Source organism: Nanorana parkeri, unplaced genomic scaffold (assembly GCF_000935625.1).
Source record: "Nanorana parkeri isolate BGI_ZX_2015 unplaced genomic scaffold, ASM93562v1 scaffold328, whole genome shotgun sequence".
Lineage (NCBI taxonomy): Eukaryota > Metazoa > Chordata > Amphibia > Anura > Dicroglossidae > Nanorana > Nanorana parkeri.
In genome coordinates this window covers 145,958-161,064 of record NW_017306596.1, presented here as the reverse complement: position 1 = coordinate 161,064, position 15,107 = coordinate 145,958, and the positions used below count along the sequence as shown (strand labels likewise).

Here is a 15,107-nt window from a genome sequence, read left to right as displayed (position 1 = left end):
TAATCCTACATTTCAGGTCCATTCAGGGTCCCTTCTTTAGGGAAACATAGCCACTGGGTTTCTCTGAGGAAGGGACCCTGCGTGACCCCAAAACGTTGGATTATTAATTTATGTGACAATTTTGTGAATAAATCTGAGCTGGTTATGTTACTTTCTATAGAGTGCAGGTGATTTCTCTTCAATTCATGGTTAGTCTGCATGGCGCCATCCATTGCTGTCACTATCAGCACTGCTTTGAGTGAATTAGTTATCATTGCTGTAAAGAGTGCTGCTTAGAACTCAATCACTGTTCCAGGTCAGTGACTCAGACAGTAGAGCCAGAGGCAACTAACTTTTTTAGAATGATTTTAGTAATGGCAGCCACTGTAGCGATGTATGGGGGCCCAAACTTGTGCAAAACTGTCACTGTCCACCACCTCTCCAAGCCCAATAAGTTGTGGCCGGGGCATTCCCCACTCCTATGTGAAGTGCAGCTGTGGGGTGGGGAATGTTAGGGCTACGGAAAGGACACAAAGGAGTAGTGGCCCCATGGAATTGCCGCACTTTCAAAACAGTAGGCGATTTAAAATCTATTTAATAAGTAATGGATTTTTATATTAAAAGGTGAATTTAAAAAAAAGTGTTTTATATGTTAAGTTGTCAGATACGCGGCTAGCTTTTCTTTTTCCTGTTTTCAGGTAACTAAGGGAATGTCTCGGTAGCTGGGCAGAATCAAAAGGTATCGTTAAAGCATTTACCAGTAGTAGCGCCTGTCACCGTACAGAATCTCTGTGTAGCTGGCATATGGATTGGTCCTCTTAAATTTGGAGGGAAAACATCTGTCCAATTGGGGTATCCTTCAGCTTATAAAAACTGGTCCTGGTCCACAGAGTTCAGCAGGAGTTGTCTGATCAGCTTCATCTCTGGATCCTTTTGACTTGTTTGCCCTCCCTCTCGGATTTTGTGATTGTCACAGTCATCTTTTTGGGGTAATGTAACCCCCTTCATGATTGGACAGAAAGTAGTGGTCTTGTGAATGGTATTTTCATGGACACTTTGCTTGAGTCTTTTGACTGAGCATTATTGGATATTCATTTTAGGTGGTTTACGGTTAAAAGTTTTTTAAATGGTTAATAAAGTTTATTGATATTTAAAACCCAATAAAGGGGCTGCGCCCTTATTTTTACCCATATTAGCGTGGAGTCTTTTATTTCAGGTTTTATATATAGCAGTTAATAACAATGTTTGGAGGTATTGTTTTGTTTATAGGGCGTACAATCCCATGCCCTGGCCACAACTGATTGGACTGGGAGGTGGGGTGTCAGTGACAGTTTTGCACAGGCTTGAGCAAATTTGGAAAAACTAGGTTCGCACCAAGCCCCTGCACTTCACCAGTAGCCAGTATATTTCCCACTATACAGGTTTAATCAGTGTACTATTGCAAATACAAATACAAGTATTTAAGTTTTAGGAACAAGGCAGTTTATTTTAATCATATTCCCTGTCTAATGACTCAAATTACTGCACAGAACTCGCTGACTCATCTTTTCAGAAAACAAGCCAAAATAGAGTTGGAAAATGTATCCTTCAACACATATACGTGCAATGTTCTGAAAATTAAAATCTACACTCTTCGAAAACATTGCAATCTGTTACACCACAAGCAGAGAGCAGCTCCTAAGAAATGCAAGAGGGAATGGTTTGTATTTTAAAAAAAGACTCAGAAAACCACATAAAGAACATCAGCAAACTCAGCTGGGGTCAGATCCAGCTCTGTCTTCCATATGTGATGTGATATATTAGAATTAATTAGATCCAGATATTTCACAAGAGCCGTTAGCAGGCCCTGCCAAAAGAACCTATAAGGGATTACCAGCAGTGGTCAGCATTACATAGAACCTAGTGCTAAGGCTAAATGCTTTACATAGCAAAGATGACTTCATCCACAGCTGACTGCTGTCTCCACTTCAGCAGAGTAAAATTCCAGTATTTGCCTGTACTATTGACAAGGCCTGTGTTCCTGCTGCCAAGTTTTAGGAAACTAGAGTAACCTTTTGGCTGAATAGCAAAATACCATAGTAGTTGAGGGAATGCATGTCACACCCAGGATTAGAGTATATGTCCCAGAGTGACTTCCTGTTTATGCCTATTCTTTTCTTTATTGTATGCATCATCCTCAAGTAAATGTTCATAAGTCAACCCACCATCTAAATAAAACGTAAAATGTTATGTGGTATAAAAATGTGTGATGAGCTATATATTTGTTTTCATATACAGGTGAAACTCGAAAAATTAGAATATCGTGCAAAAGTTCATTTATTTCACGAATGCAACTTAAAATGTGAAACTAATATACGAGATAGACTCATTACATGCAAAGCAAGATAGTTCAAGCCGTGATTTGTCATAATTGTGATGATTATGGCTTACAGCTCATGAAAACCCAGATCCACAATCTCAGAATTTTTTTGGCAGTGTGGGCAGGTGCCAAGTCCTGCTGGAAAATGAAGTCAGCATCCCCATAGAGCTCATCTGCGGAAGAAAGCATGAAGTGCTCCAAAATCTCCTGGTAGACGGCTAAGTTGCATTAGTGAAATAAATTAACTTTTGCACGATATTCTAATTTTTCGAGTTTCACCTCTACTTTGTCCTAACCCTACACCACACAATACTGGATATTAAAGGTAACGCTTGATATCCCAGTTCTGAACCCATGATGTGACCTTTCCTGAAGTTAAGAATAGAAATCATGTTGCTCAACAACCATAATGTGAATCATTATAGCAGATATATAAGGGCTCATTCACACCAGTCAACGGTATGCTTTATGCTCCTTATAATGTGTGTTGTGTAGAGGAAGTACAGTGCTGCTTACTTTTCTTTTTACTTGATTTAAAAAAAAAACACTTCTTTGAACTTTATGCAAGCAGTGGGTTGCACTGATGTGCGTTGTGCTGCATGAAAATTTTGGCACACTAATGTGCATGTGTGGTATGAACAGGGTACACAAAGAAAAAGGGATGCACTGAAATTTCGACCGCCACAACATATCGACTGAAAATTGCACTTTTGACAAAATGTGAACTGAAAATTGCACTTTTTGACAAAAAAGTGCCATCTTTCTGCCGAAAACTATGGTGCATCCCTAGTTTCTCTCCTCCCTCATGTGCGCTGCTCTGTGTCCCCTCTGACACAGCATCCAGCGGAGATGAGAGAAACAGTCAGAGGAGGCCTGCGGAGCGGGGGAGCACTGTGAACAGCGGGTGTGTCACAGAAGGCCGGGCTCTCCTCCTGCACTGCCCCGCTCAGCCTTCTGTGACAAATCAGGATGGAGAGCGGTGTGGGGGCAGAGACAGCCATGCACTGCTATAGCAGACTGAGCCAGCGGTGAGGGGGAGGAGTCAGCTGTCAAAATAGACCAAGCGAGTCAGGATGGATTGCGGTACAAGCAGTGAGCGATCAGCGATCACTCATTGCTTGTAAATAGCTAGACATAGTATGAGTTACTATGCACCAGTTATGAATGAATAGGAAGTGATCTACATCACTTCCTATTCATTTATAATTGTGTACATAGTAACTCATACTATATCCACAATTTATGAATGAACAGGAACACTCAGTATAGAGGATTCCTGTTCATTTATAACAGAGGATGCAGAAAAAGAGATTGAGGACTCTGTGTCCTCTATCTCTTTTCCTATTTTAAAAGGGAAATATCAGGGGTCTGTTTAGATCTTTGATATTTTACTGAAGCCCCAACAGTAAAAAAAAAAAAATTATTAATACAAATAAATAAAATAAAATATAAAAAGTTTATAAAAAATAAATAAAAATAACATATTTTAAAAAAGTTAGAAAAAAAATTATGTTCGGTTTTGGCCTGACTTGTTTTTATTTTCGGTTTAAAAATGTTCATTTCAGTGCACCTCTACGAAGAACAATAATTGCCTGCATTGCATTAGGATTGCATTGATGACAAACATTGCATTGATGTAAATCCCCCTTATTTAATGTCATTTTTAATGAGGAGCTGCAAATGTACATTTAGCAAATTGTATGTTAACTGTTTTCATTGATTAAAGGGACACTCTTTTCTTTAATGAACCTCTGTTCTAAAAAATGTACTTCCATTGGTGTTGCACTAAGGAAAAGTTGGAGTCTAAATTAACTTTAAAAAAAATTAAAGTAGATAGCTGGAATTCCTTGTCCACTTAAAGTTCCTGCATGCTGTATGAGAGAGTAATCATTGCAATGGTGAGTTGAAGTCAGGAACTCTAGGGATTTAAAAGCACCCGATGGGCTTTAATATTATGCTATCTGTCCTTAATGTCAATATTGGGTCACCTTAGCTTTTGATTCACCGCACCTCACTGCACTCATTCTTTCCTGTAGTGTTCAGAGGTTACATTAGGTATACATTGGCTTTTGGTGGACAGCTGAGAACATAGCTAGTAGCCTTTGGCATATACAACGATGCCCTGCCCTAAGGCTTCCTAATTCTAACCCTAGTAAACCTAGCTCTCACCGTAAGGGTTTGTTCAAACCATGTCCATTGAACTGCATTGATCAATGCAGGCTCAACACAAGAATACACACATAATAATAATTGTCTACATGCCCTGTTCCCAGAAACATTACAGTTGTGTTGCATGAATTGGAACGGGCATTTTTACACAATGAAAAGCATGTCAATGCGCCTATCCTAATACAAAAATAAATATTACATTTGGACTCTTAATGTGGCTTGTACAGGAAAGAAACACATTTAAAAATGCTGTTCAGATTCAAAATGTCAACATGATTGCCTTTTCTGTGCCTTTTTATGTGCGTTGTGGTGTGAACAAGCCCCATTTCTATCACTAACTTTCCCTTTAGTAAATTAAAGTGACACTTAACTCAGGAGTTAAATCTTAAAAATACTTTCAAGTACCTTAACTATTAATAAAAATGTATCTTATTTGTGTATCACTCAGCTGTAGGTCCTCAAATCATCTCTGAATTGGTGCTGACGTTGTCCTTCCTTCTCTAGGGTGGCTACTTTTGTTCCGCATGGTCCCTCTGTGTGTTGTAAAGTAGCCACCACTCCAAGCTTACTCCTGTGATGGACTACAATCTCAATACAAATTAGTAAACTTAATGTGAGATTGTAGTCTATCACAGGAGTGGGTTTGGAGGGGTGACTACTTTACAACACACAGAGGGACCATGCGGAACAAAAGTAGCCACCCTAGAGAAGGAAGGACAACGTCAGCACCAATTCAGAGATGATTTGAGGATCTACAGCCAAGTGATACACAAATAACATTCATTTTTGTTAATAGTTAGGTCGCTTGAATGTATTTTAATTAAGGTCCAACGCCTGATCTTAGTGTCACTATAACCACTTGTTTGCACACCAGCCTCTCCTATGCTGGTATCTCTGTGCTGAAAACTAACTTGACGTTAGTCTTAAAAACTTTTTTGTTTTATGTCTTGGAACAGTTTCCAGAAACAAAAGTCTTACCATCTTCCTTCTCCTGATCACTGTTCTAAGCAAAGCACCTTCCTAATGCTATCAACACACTAGTGGGCAACATGAGTGCATAGGCAGTGGTAATGCTGCAGTGGTAGTACCACAGCAGCATTTAACTGCTGTGGTACTAGAAGACACATGATGCACTGCAAGACTTTGACAGCCACAGACATGACTCCCAGAAGCAGCGGCATAATGAGATGTCTAGTTTCATCACAGCTGGAGTGCCAAGATTGCCTACCCTGGGCATAGGCCTTCTTCCTATGCTTCAAATCTGGTACGGTAAGTTGAACTGCAGGTAGCATTAACCAAAATAACACCACACGGGTTAAAATAAGCAGATTTTAAATGTATCAATCAATTATTCTGTTTATTTTTAGTTGAACATCAGGCAATATCCACTTTTCTTTAATTGTATTTATGGCAGTGCCTCTGAGACAGTGTTAATTTGGTAGCTTTGAAGTGTCAGATGTAGTGTTTCTCATAATGATTCATGTTGACTTGCTATGTTATTATCAGTAAAATCAAAACAATCTGTCTTGTTTTGATCACAGGCCTCCAGTGCATATATGTGATGTGCACTCTACGAGATTTATTCTAAATCTGTATCTTTTTTAAACAGCAAGTCAGTGGTTTCTGGAAAATGTGATCTTAATAAATCCTAAAGGACTTCCAGGTTTGTAAACAAAGGAAAACTATAACTGATGATTTAGGTTAAGCTGAATTGATCCTGTGCACAGTTCAATTCTTTCCTATAGGAGCCGGGTAATTAATATTTTCAGATACACTTGATTCTCTTTTGTACAGGAGTAGTTTAGTCCACAGGCAAATCATTACAATAACATGACTTAATTGATGGTAAACTTCAAAAGAAAACTATTGAACTTTTACTTCAGTTTTGAGTTCAGTGCTGTATTTTGCTTCTGATTCGAAGGAAAAAGTGGGGTAGCAGATAGGAAACAGTCTTATCTTAAAGCTGAACGTCAGGCATAAAGTATTATTCATACTTACATTGGTCGAGCTTAGCCCAATGTAAGTATGCATATTTCATAACTAGCATGCAGGAAACAAAAAAAAACAAAACAGTGCACCTCTCTAGTGTAGAAGTTTTTATTAATTGGAAAATGTTAGCAAGCAAGTATGGTACTCACAAACTGCCGATGTTAAAAAAAAAAGCCTTTAGTGTGCAGGGGAAGATATACACTGAATGGACATCAGATGACACTCACATGCGGACAAGGGATATGAGGCAATCCTCCTTCTGCTAGCATGACAGGCATGGTTAACACGTTTCTGGGGCGATACCCCCTTCGTCAGAACCTAGCAGTCCCCTCCAACAGGTTCCTATAAGACTCGAAACTTGGCCAATCAACAGACGGCTAGAGTGTGACACCCGGCTCATCGAAACCGATGAGCCGGGAGTCACGTGAGTACTCACGAAGAGGTGACTGGAAGGGAGTCCATTGGCTGACCACCTGTTGTGTCACACTCTAGCCGTCTGTTGATTGGCCAAGTTTTGACAGGCACGCATTCAGACAGGCACGCAATCACTGTGCTTGTCATGCTAGCAGAAGGAGGATTGCCCCATACCACATGTCCAGATGTGACTGCCATCTGATGTCCATTCAGTGCAGATCTTCCCCTGCACACTACAGGCTTTTTTTTTAACACCGGCAGTTTATGAATACCATTCTTGCTTGCTAACATTTTCCACTTAATAAAGACTTCTACACTAGAGAGGCACACTGTTTTTTTCTGTTTCCTGCATGCTAGACCTTCAGACACCCTGACTGTTTCAAGTGCTGCCCTCCTGCGAGAAGTTATGGTGCTTATACCCCTTTTGAGGATGAACTTCGGTGCCAGTGACTTTGTTGTTTGTATATGTCATAACTAATAGGCCCATAACGATCCTGTAAAGCACTGTAGTATCCAGAGCTACTAGAGTACTGACTGTGATCTTCCAGGTCCTTTATTGTGCTGATCTGAGCAGGTTCCCTTCTGCTCTGAAAACACAGGGTCACTCATTCAGTACAGTCGTAATTCAGGGAAAGCCTAGTATTTTTATCAATGAATACAAGGCAAGGGACAATGATGTCACAATCCGCCTTTCATCCAATCAGAGAATGCCTTTTATTCTTTGATAATGACCATTTTGCCAAGTGGCCTCCTGTGTTTTTACAACAGAGGGGAACCCGTTTAGCTCAGCCCCATACAGGACCCAAAAGATCACTGTCTGTACTGTAGTAGCTCCAGCTACAGAATACCGGTGGGCATCCAAGATGGCGGTGCGCATACGCATAACGTGCCGGTGGCCAATATGTGTTTTTTTTAATTTAATGTGCACTTTCAGATTCTGAGATTTGTTGCCTGCAAAACAGCTTAATTTGTTTCATCAAACAAAACAAATGAAAAGGTTGTTTCCCTTTTCATTTGTTTAGTCTGAAACAAATGTTTATGCTGTGCACATGTCTAGTTGAAATAGTAGAGTGGAGTAGAAATATGTGGAGTTAGATTTGAAGATCTCCCTGTCATGGATTTGTCTCTGTCCTAATGCTGAAGTGCTGAGATCTTAAAGGACGGGTATAGTCAAACTTCAGCCCTCCAGCTGTTGTGGAACTACAAATCCTATAAAGCATTGCAAGACTCTGACAGTCATAGATATGACTTCTAGAGGAAGAGGCATTATGGGACTTGTAGTTTCACCATAGCTAGAGGGCTGTGCATGATTTACATGATGTAATTACAGCTCACCTTAAGCACATTAAGGGTCATAAAGCTGTGAATGTGACATTCAAGGAACATTCACTGTGGGTGAATCTTCCTGGTCAATGTTTTGATATACAGTGATTTTTTTGCCACCAGTAAATGTTTGGTGAAGGTCACCTTCACTGATTTATAAATGTGCCCTTATGAGTCTGGTTTATGTGATAGCTGAAACACAAGCTGTGCATACAATCATATTTATTATGAGAAACAGAACAGCTGATGCCTGAGTCAAAAATCTAGCAGACAATACTAGCATGATTAGAAAATGTCTGTTATCTTACAATCTGTCATCATAATTGTACATAAACAAAAAGGCTGGAAATGTTGGATTTTTGTACTTGCTCTAGAATGATTATTTTAGAAGTTCATTAAGGGACACAATAAAAGAGAAGTAAAAAAAGTCTACCACCTTGGGGGAAGGAGGGGGGGGGGGTGTCATGAAATGGTTGCTCTTGGTGGGGCAGGGAAGCTACCCTACCATACACATAAGCATACTTGTGTGCAGTACACTGCAATGCATTGTAGTGCGTTACTATGCACTACAACATACATTCATCATCGTGTGCCAGTCAGAATGAATGCCACAGCATTGCAGCAACATGCATATTAAACGTTAGGACAGCACGATGGTGTGAAAAGGCCTTACAGAAAAACCTACCTTGAGGTAAACAAGGAGACAGCTACGGTAATCTTCTCTTTGAAAATGCTGACTGTCTTCTTGAGACAGAGCTGTAGAAATCCCAGGAATTGATGGACAAAGTTAACAATCAAAGCAGCTACCATATATGTATTTCAACTTTGTCTTTAGCTGCTCGTCTTTTTATCTTTGAACTATACCATTTCAAGAAAACCAGATGATTCTCAATGGATAGTAGACACATCAGATTCAACTATCTTGACAATTAAACTGGAAATTGCCAACACTATTCTTCAATAAAGTCCACACAAAACTGAACCACATTTAGAGAATACTACAGGGTTGGATCACCCAATGACCTCCTGTTTCCATAGAACTCTGGTGGCAAAAACCTAACACCAGAGTTTCAAACTTTACCCTTTTCCACCATGGGATCTCACTCTTCCTGCTGCAGCTGGAATAGTTTCAGTTTTGCAGCTGTTAAACAATGAAAAAGCCAACAGGGAATCCCTCATAATACTTATGGAAGTTGTGTACACTTGTGGACTTAAAAATGCAATTTGTGTTTCAATCTAACATCTATATAAAACTTAAAACAGGTCTGTTCAGCTGGTGGCTTGTGAGCTGCAGGCAAGTTCACACCATTTTCTGGACCAGATCTAGAATGCAGCGCATTGCATTTTGCTGCAATTTTACAGTGTTTTTACTGCAATTTTACTGTGTTCCGGGGCTGTTTTTTAGCTTAAAATGGGCATTCAGGTGCGTTCCAGTGCATTTGCATGCATTTTTGATGCATTTCCATACATTCCAAGTGCATTCCAGACAAAACAACATGAGGTATGATGTATTTTTCTGGTCTGGAATGGACTGCGCTGGTGTGAACATAGGCCAGGAATAGTATAGGGATACATTGGGATGCATTTTAGGTCCATAAACAATCTGGTTTGGTCTGGAGATGATCTGCAGGTAGTGTGAATGGGCTTTGCATGCAGACCAAGGAACTTTCTTTTGCAGCCAGAAAGCTGCCAGTTTAATGCAGAGCGACAGAAGGGTGCCAATTGCGGAAAGCTCCATATATTCATCTCCCTTTTTTGTCATCTTTGTCCTATTAAAGAGATTTCCCTTCATTTCCTGTCCTTTATACACAACAAGAATTGGAAATTTCTCCAAAGTGAGGGGAAATGATGTGCTGGCTTAAAGAAGAACCCTTGCAGTGTGGTAACCCCTGCAAGGGTTACTGCTCATTTTAGTCTAGAGGCTAAAATTAAAAAAATATACTTAGTCCCGCTGTGTTGACTGATCCCCTCTCTCTCCCTCCGCTCTAGGAGGGGAATGTCCCTCGGAGTCCTCACGTCCAAAGCCGATGCATTAGATATGATGATGTCACAGGTCCTTAGACCACCATAGCTGGGGGGAGAAGGAACTGTGGTGACCGGTCTAGCAGCCAAGCGGGACCAAGGATCCGATGAGTATGTTTTCCTTATTTTAGCTCCTAGACCAAAACAAGCAGTTAACCCTTACAATACAGGAGTAGCCCCACTGCAAGGGTTAATTTTTACATTTCCTGGAGTTCTTCTTCTAAGTTGTCTATAAGCAATAAAAACCTGACAGGAGTTCTACCCCTTCGCCCCTGGGTTCAATATTTCAAGGGCCTGGTTTAAGACGCACACAAATACGTTTTTTTTATGGACTAGCCCTTTATTTTCAGAAGAGGCAGGAAAACAACTCTTAAGAATTGAATGTAGAAAAAATAGGTGCAACAGCCAAGTAGTGGAATAACAGGGCAATTTTCATTTGAGGTGACAAACCTTTTTGTATTGTTATTGAAACCACAGGGATAGGCCGAAAGCATTACAACTAAGCAAATTGAAGTGGACTTGTGCTCTCCTAAAACACACAAAACAGATGCAACTCTTTTTTTTACATTTTGTTTGTGCATGACTTGATGTTTGCAGTGCACAAAGGTTTACTGAACGTTTTAATAAATAAGGCCCAAAGACAGAAATCAATAGATCTACAATGAAGATAATGATCAATTATATCACCCTTACTGGGGCTTATTTAATAAGGCAATTCAATGTGCAAAAATACTAATTTTTTTCACATATGACTACAGAAACTTAAATCTCATTGGTTGCTATGGGTTTTTCACAACTTGCCTAAAGTAACTGCATTTGCCCATTAAATAAGCATGTTAATGTCTTATAACAGCTCATTTGTTCAAGCTACTACATATTAAGTTCATAACTACAGTGGAAATGAAAGGCAAAGTTTTATAATTACAAGTCCTTACTTGTTCTCATTGGTTGCATCATATCGAGGCATGGGATCATAGTCATTGCCATTGATATCAGTGCTGGCCAGAGGATCCTAAAACCAAAAAAAGAAAAAGGCTAAATAAATCATAAGATCGTTATTAAGTCATTATCTCACATGGGTCATGCATATATTAAACAGTTCTACTCGGCATGTAATTAGGTTAGCAAGTGTCCCAGTGCATTTCTGATGATGTGCAGGCTGTCTAGGAAAGAAAACCTCCTACTGGCTTGTTTGGAAGAATTAAAGATGGCAGAATGGCTCATGATGATCTTGAAGTAACTGTGAGGTTTTATTGCAATGAAACAAACAAGCAAACTATTGCCACTTCACTTTAAAATGATGAGTGAAATATTAAATTCTAGTTAGCTGCATTTACAAATAATGGAGACTGTAAACATGTAAATATACAGTACAGTAGATATTGCTATATCAATATTCTATTGATAATTGGAGGACGGGACCAGACATAAACTAGACATGGTTAAAATGAAATTTAATTTTTTATTATGCCATCTCACAAATATTTTCACCTGAAAATGTTATATACACAGCTAAAACCAATGTCCAAGTTATGCTATATATAATTAGCTTGTATATATATATATAACTAGCTAGTAGTAGGAAGCAACTAATGCATAAGAGTTAGAATAATAAATATTTATAAAATGTGTTTGAAGATGTTTTTTTAGCAAGATAATGCCGTAAAGAACTCTACTGCACGGAATGGAGTGAAGAAAGGTGGAGCAAAGATGAAAATATGACCCAGTATGTCTTTATAATCCTGCAAACAATTCATGTAAAGGTCTTCTTTTCAGGAAAAAGGGCCCCTTCACAGTCAATAGTACCCCACACCCTACTTATGCATTTCACAGGTAAATTTTTTGACATAACGCCAGAGCTAAACCACCAACAGGGTAACCTAGGCAGGTGCTTAAGGCACTACGGATATCAAGTGTCTACGCCAGAGATCAAAGATTGTCCTACTGACAACAAAAATCTGTAGAAGTGATGTATGTAGCTGTAAAGCTGCCCCATTATGTTAGATGTCAGCGTAGTGCCAACCATGATCTCCTGTAAGCCTGTGGAAAAAGGAGGAAATTGGTTTGATTATTCATGTAATAAGATGGATGGTCTGTGAATGTTCTCTACACTACTATTACTATACATTAGGCTAAACTTACAAAGTTGAAACACCGGCCTAGAGCACTCTATTTTTAGCCATGTGACTGTAATTTTCAAATGTAATTGGACTCAACTAAGTGTAACTGTAACCTTTTTTCAAAAATGAATACTTATCCTGGTGCATTAGTTTTGCGAATTAAGCCTATTCTATTCCGGCAGAATAAGTCGAATTAAAGTCACAATGTTATTCATAAAAATAATAACACAAAAAGATTCTAAGAATTAGCCAAATCAACCCAAACCTTAGTTTTAGCAACAGAAGTCTGCCATCAATGCTATGAAAGTAAATTTTTCTTATGCATGGATGTCAGGTCCTTTTTTCTTTTTTTGCAAAGTTGCTAGCAAATAATTTTTCCTTTACTGTTGTTTAAGTAACTTCTAGCTTAGGAATGCTGTCTCAGTTTTCTCTCTCATGGACAATATTTACAGAACATACTTTCAAAAACAAAAGTTGAAAGCTGAAACACATATTAATACTAAGCATTATATAGACTGTGATGTCTGTCTACTGGTATGGCACCAATGTACGCTGTATGTTCAAACATCTTTTTTGGCAATATAACAAATTGATGTTTGCTTTACCCCTTTTTAGGAACAATTAGACATGCTGTACACTATTCTGCCTCTTAAATGTATATGTTTGTGACAAAATAAAATGTATTTGCAACTCTAGTGAAAGAAATTGTACATAAGTTACAAATTGCATACAAATGTATGACATTAGTCAAGCGAGCCAGCCCAAAATATGCTATTAGTTATGTATTTCAAAGATTCATTGTGCAAGTCAGTATCCACAATACATACATTAGTTTCACATTTTACAACTTGAATATGACATAGCTAATTTGCAACTCGAGCCAACATTTTTCTGTAATTGCTCACAATTTTAATTTTCACATAGTTTTCCCATGGGCATTCCAGCTCAAATGAAATAATTCTCCCTTGTGTTCTAACAGCATTCTCAATTACAAGGCAACTTTTTTGTGTATTGCTTAAAAAAAAATAGCTGACACATTTACTGTATCCACCAGCTGCATAGCTTAATTTTGAATCTCACAGGAGCAATCGATCCTGGAGTCAGTGAACTGTAAGCGTGTCTGAGCTAGGATGATGCTTGAATTTGTTTCCTTTTGCTTCCCTTTTCACTTGTAAATCCTTGATGTGCAAGAAACTTTACCAATGATAGTAAGCATATAAGTTTCTTAATTGAATACTGAAATGGAAATACTTTCTAAAAGAGTAGAAACAGCAGGTCAATAAATTATATGTTTTTTCATTATTAAGTGGAAGTTTATATTTATCTGTGAATCAAACTGTGCGGATTTGGATTTCTGTTAAATAATAAATGTTCAGATCTGTCACATTTTAAGAACAAGGCGATTTATTAAGAGGACCCTGTCCTAAATGAAATATGTGCGCTGCCATTGCTGACCTCTACTATTGAAAATGCTTGTTGCCTGCTATGCTTATCTAGTGTGTACAAACTTTGAGAGTCAGTAAATAAAGTACGCAGAGTTCTGACTTTCCAAAAGTTCAGAATTGTCAAAATCATGGTAGTCTCCTAAATAGATTTCACGCCCTCCAACTAAATAAGCAGCGAGCACTAAATCTAAAATAGTGTTTAGACCAAGTATCTTGAGATAAATGTGCGGCGCTATACACCCCTGATGAAATCGCGTGATGGACGCAACACATGTAGGGTGGAGCTGGAAAGCACAGAGTTTGGCTGGCAGCATTGAGGTTCTTATGATTAGGAACAATCTTTTCCGGTGGATTGCCTAGTCTTGTGATACGCATTATTACGCATGTTTTCATGTGAGTAGTAGTAGGACACTCATATTGCTCTACTTGGTAACTGCACTAAAAGCAGACAACCTGTTCTGACATGGCACAAGATTACTAAGGATTGGTAAGATCTACACATGCATAATTGGAACAACTAGCTGTCTTCTCTCTTAAATTGACAGAAATATAAGTCCAGAGATCTGTGGCTTTTTTAGGAGCGTGTAATTACTCTGTTGCGAGTTTGTATGGAGCAGCTGATACTTTGTATGTGTTGATGATGTGTTTTCCTCCATCGCAAGAAAAAAAAATGAAATTGCTGGGGCCAGGTTGGTCTATGGGCAGTTGGATGTAAACAGATATGTGTCCATTTACATCAGATTACCCCCAATCTGCCACAATCAGGTCCATCAAAACAGAACTCTGTTACATTTGGTTTTCCGGACCTGGCCAGAGTCGGGGTAACTGAATGTAAACAGACACACGGCCGTTTAGATAGCAATGCCTATAGACTAACACTGGGCTGCCAATCAGATCCCCCTGAAATCTGACCTGATCGGAATGCCTGTATGAAAGGGCTTTTAGAAATTTCTTATGAACTAAATAAAAGCAAACCCCTTCTAAAAATGAGAAAAAAACGTGTAACAAAACAGACCCAGTGCTGAGCGACAAGCAAGTTAGAAACCACAGTCACCAGGGGCACTTCAATGATCACCATTGTACTTTTATAAAAAAAAATGAAAAGGGATTAAAATGATCATATATGCTAGCAAAGGTATATATAGGGCTATTGAAGCTCTACACTGGGATTTATGTGAAAAAATCTGGAAACAAAAATGTTCTAGCTGCTTACTTAAATCGATCATATTCTGTAATCATTCCATTGGGGCAGGCAGCAAGAACATTTGAAATATATATATATATATA

At 38.8% G+C, this 15,107-nt stretch overlaps 1 protein-coding gene across 1 annotated transcript in view; it reads right to left on the bottom strand.

Annotated features, from left to right (window-relative positions):
- PCSK5 (proprotein convertase subtilisin/kexin type 5) overlaps positions 1 to 15,107 on the bottom strand; it is a 251,276-nt gene that overhangs the window by 136,925 nt on the left and 99,244 nt on the right. The window contains exon 5 of the mRNA XM_018558244.1: positions 11,191 to 11,267. Coding sequence (XP_018413746.1) covers positions 11,191 to 11,267 — 77 coding nt within the window. The remainder of the gene's footprint in view (positions 1 to 11,190; positions 11,268 to 15,107) is intronic.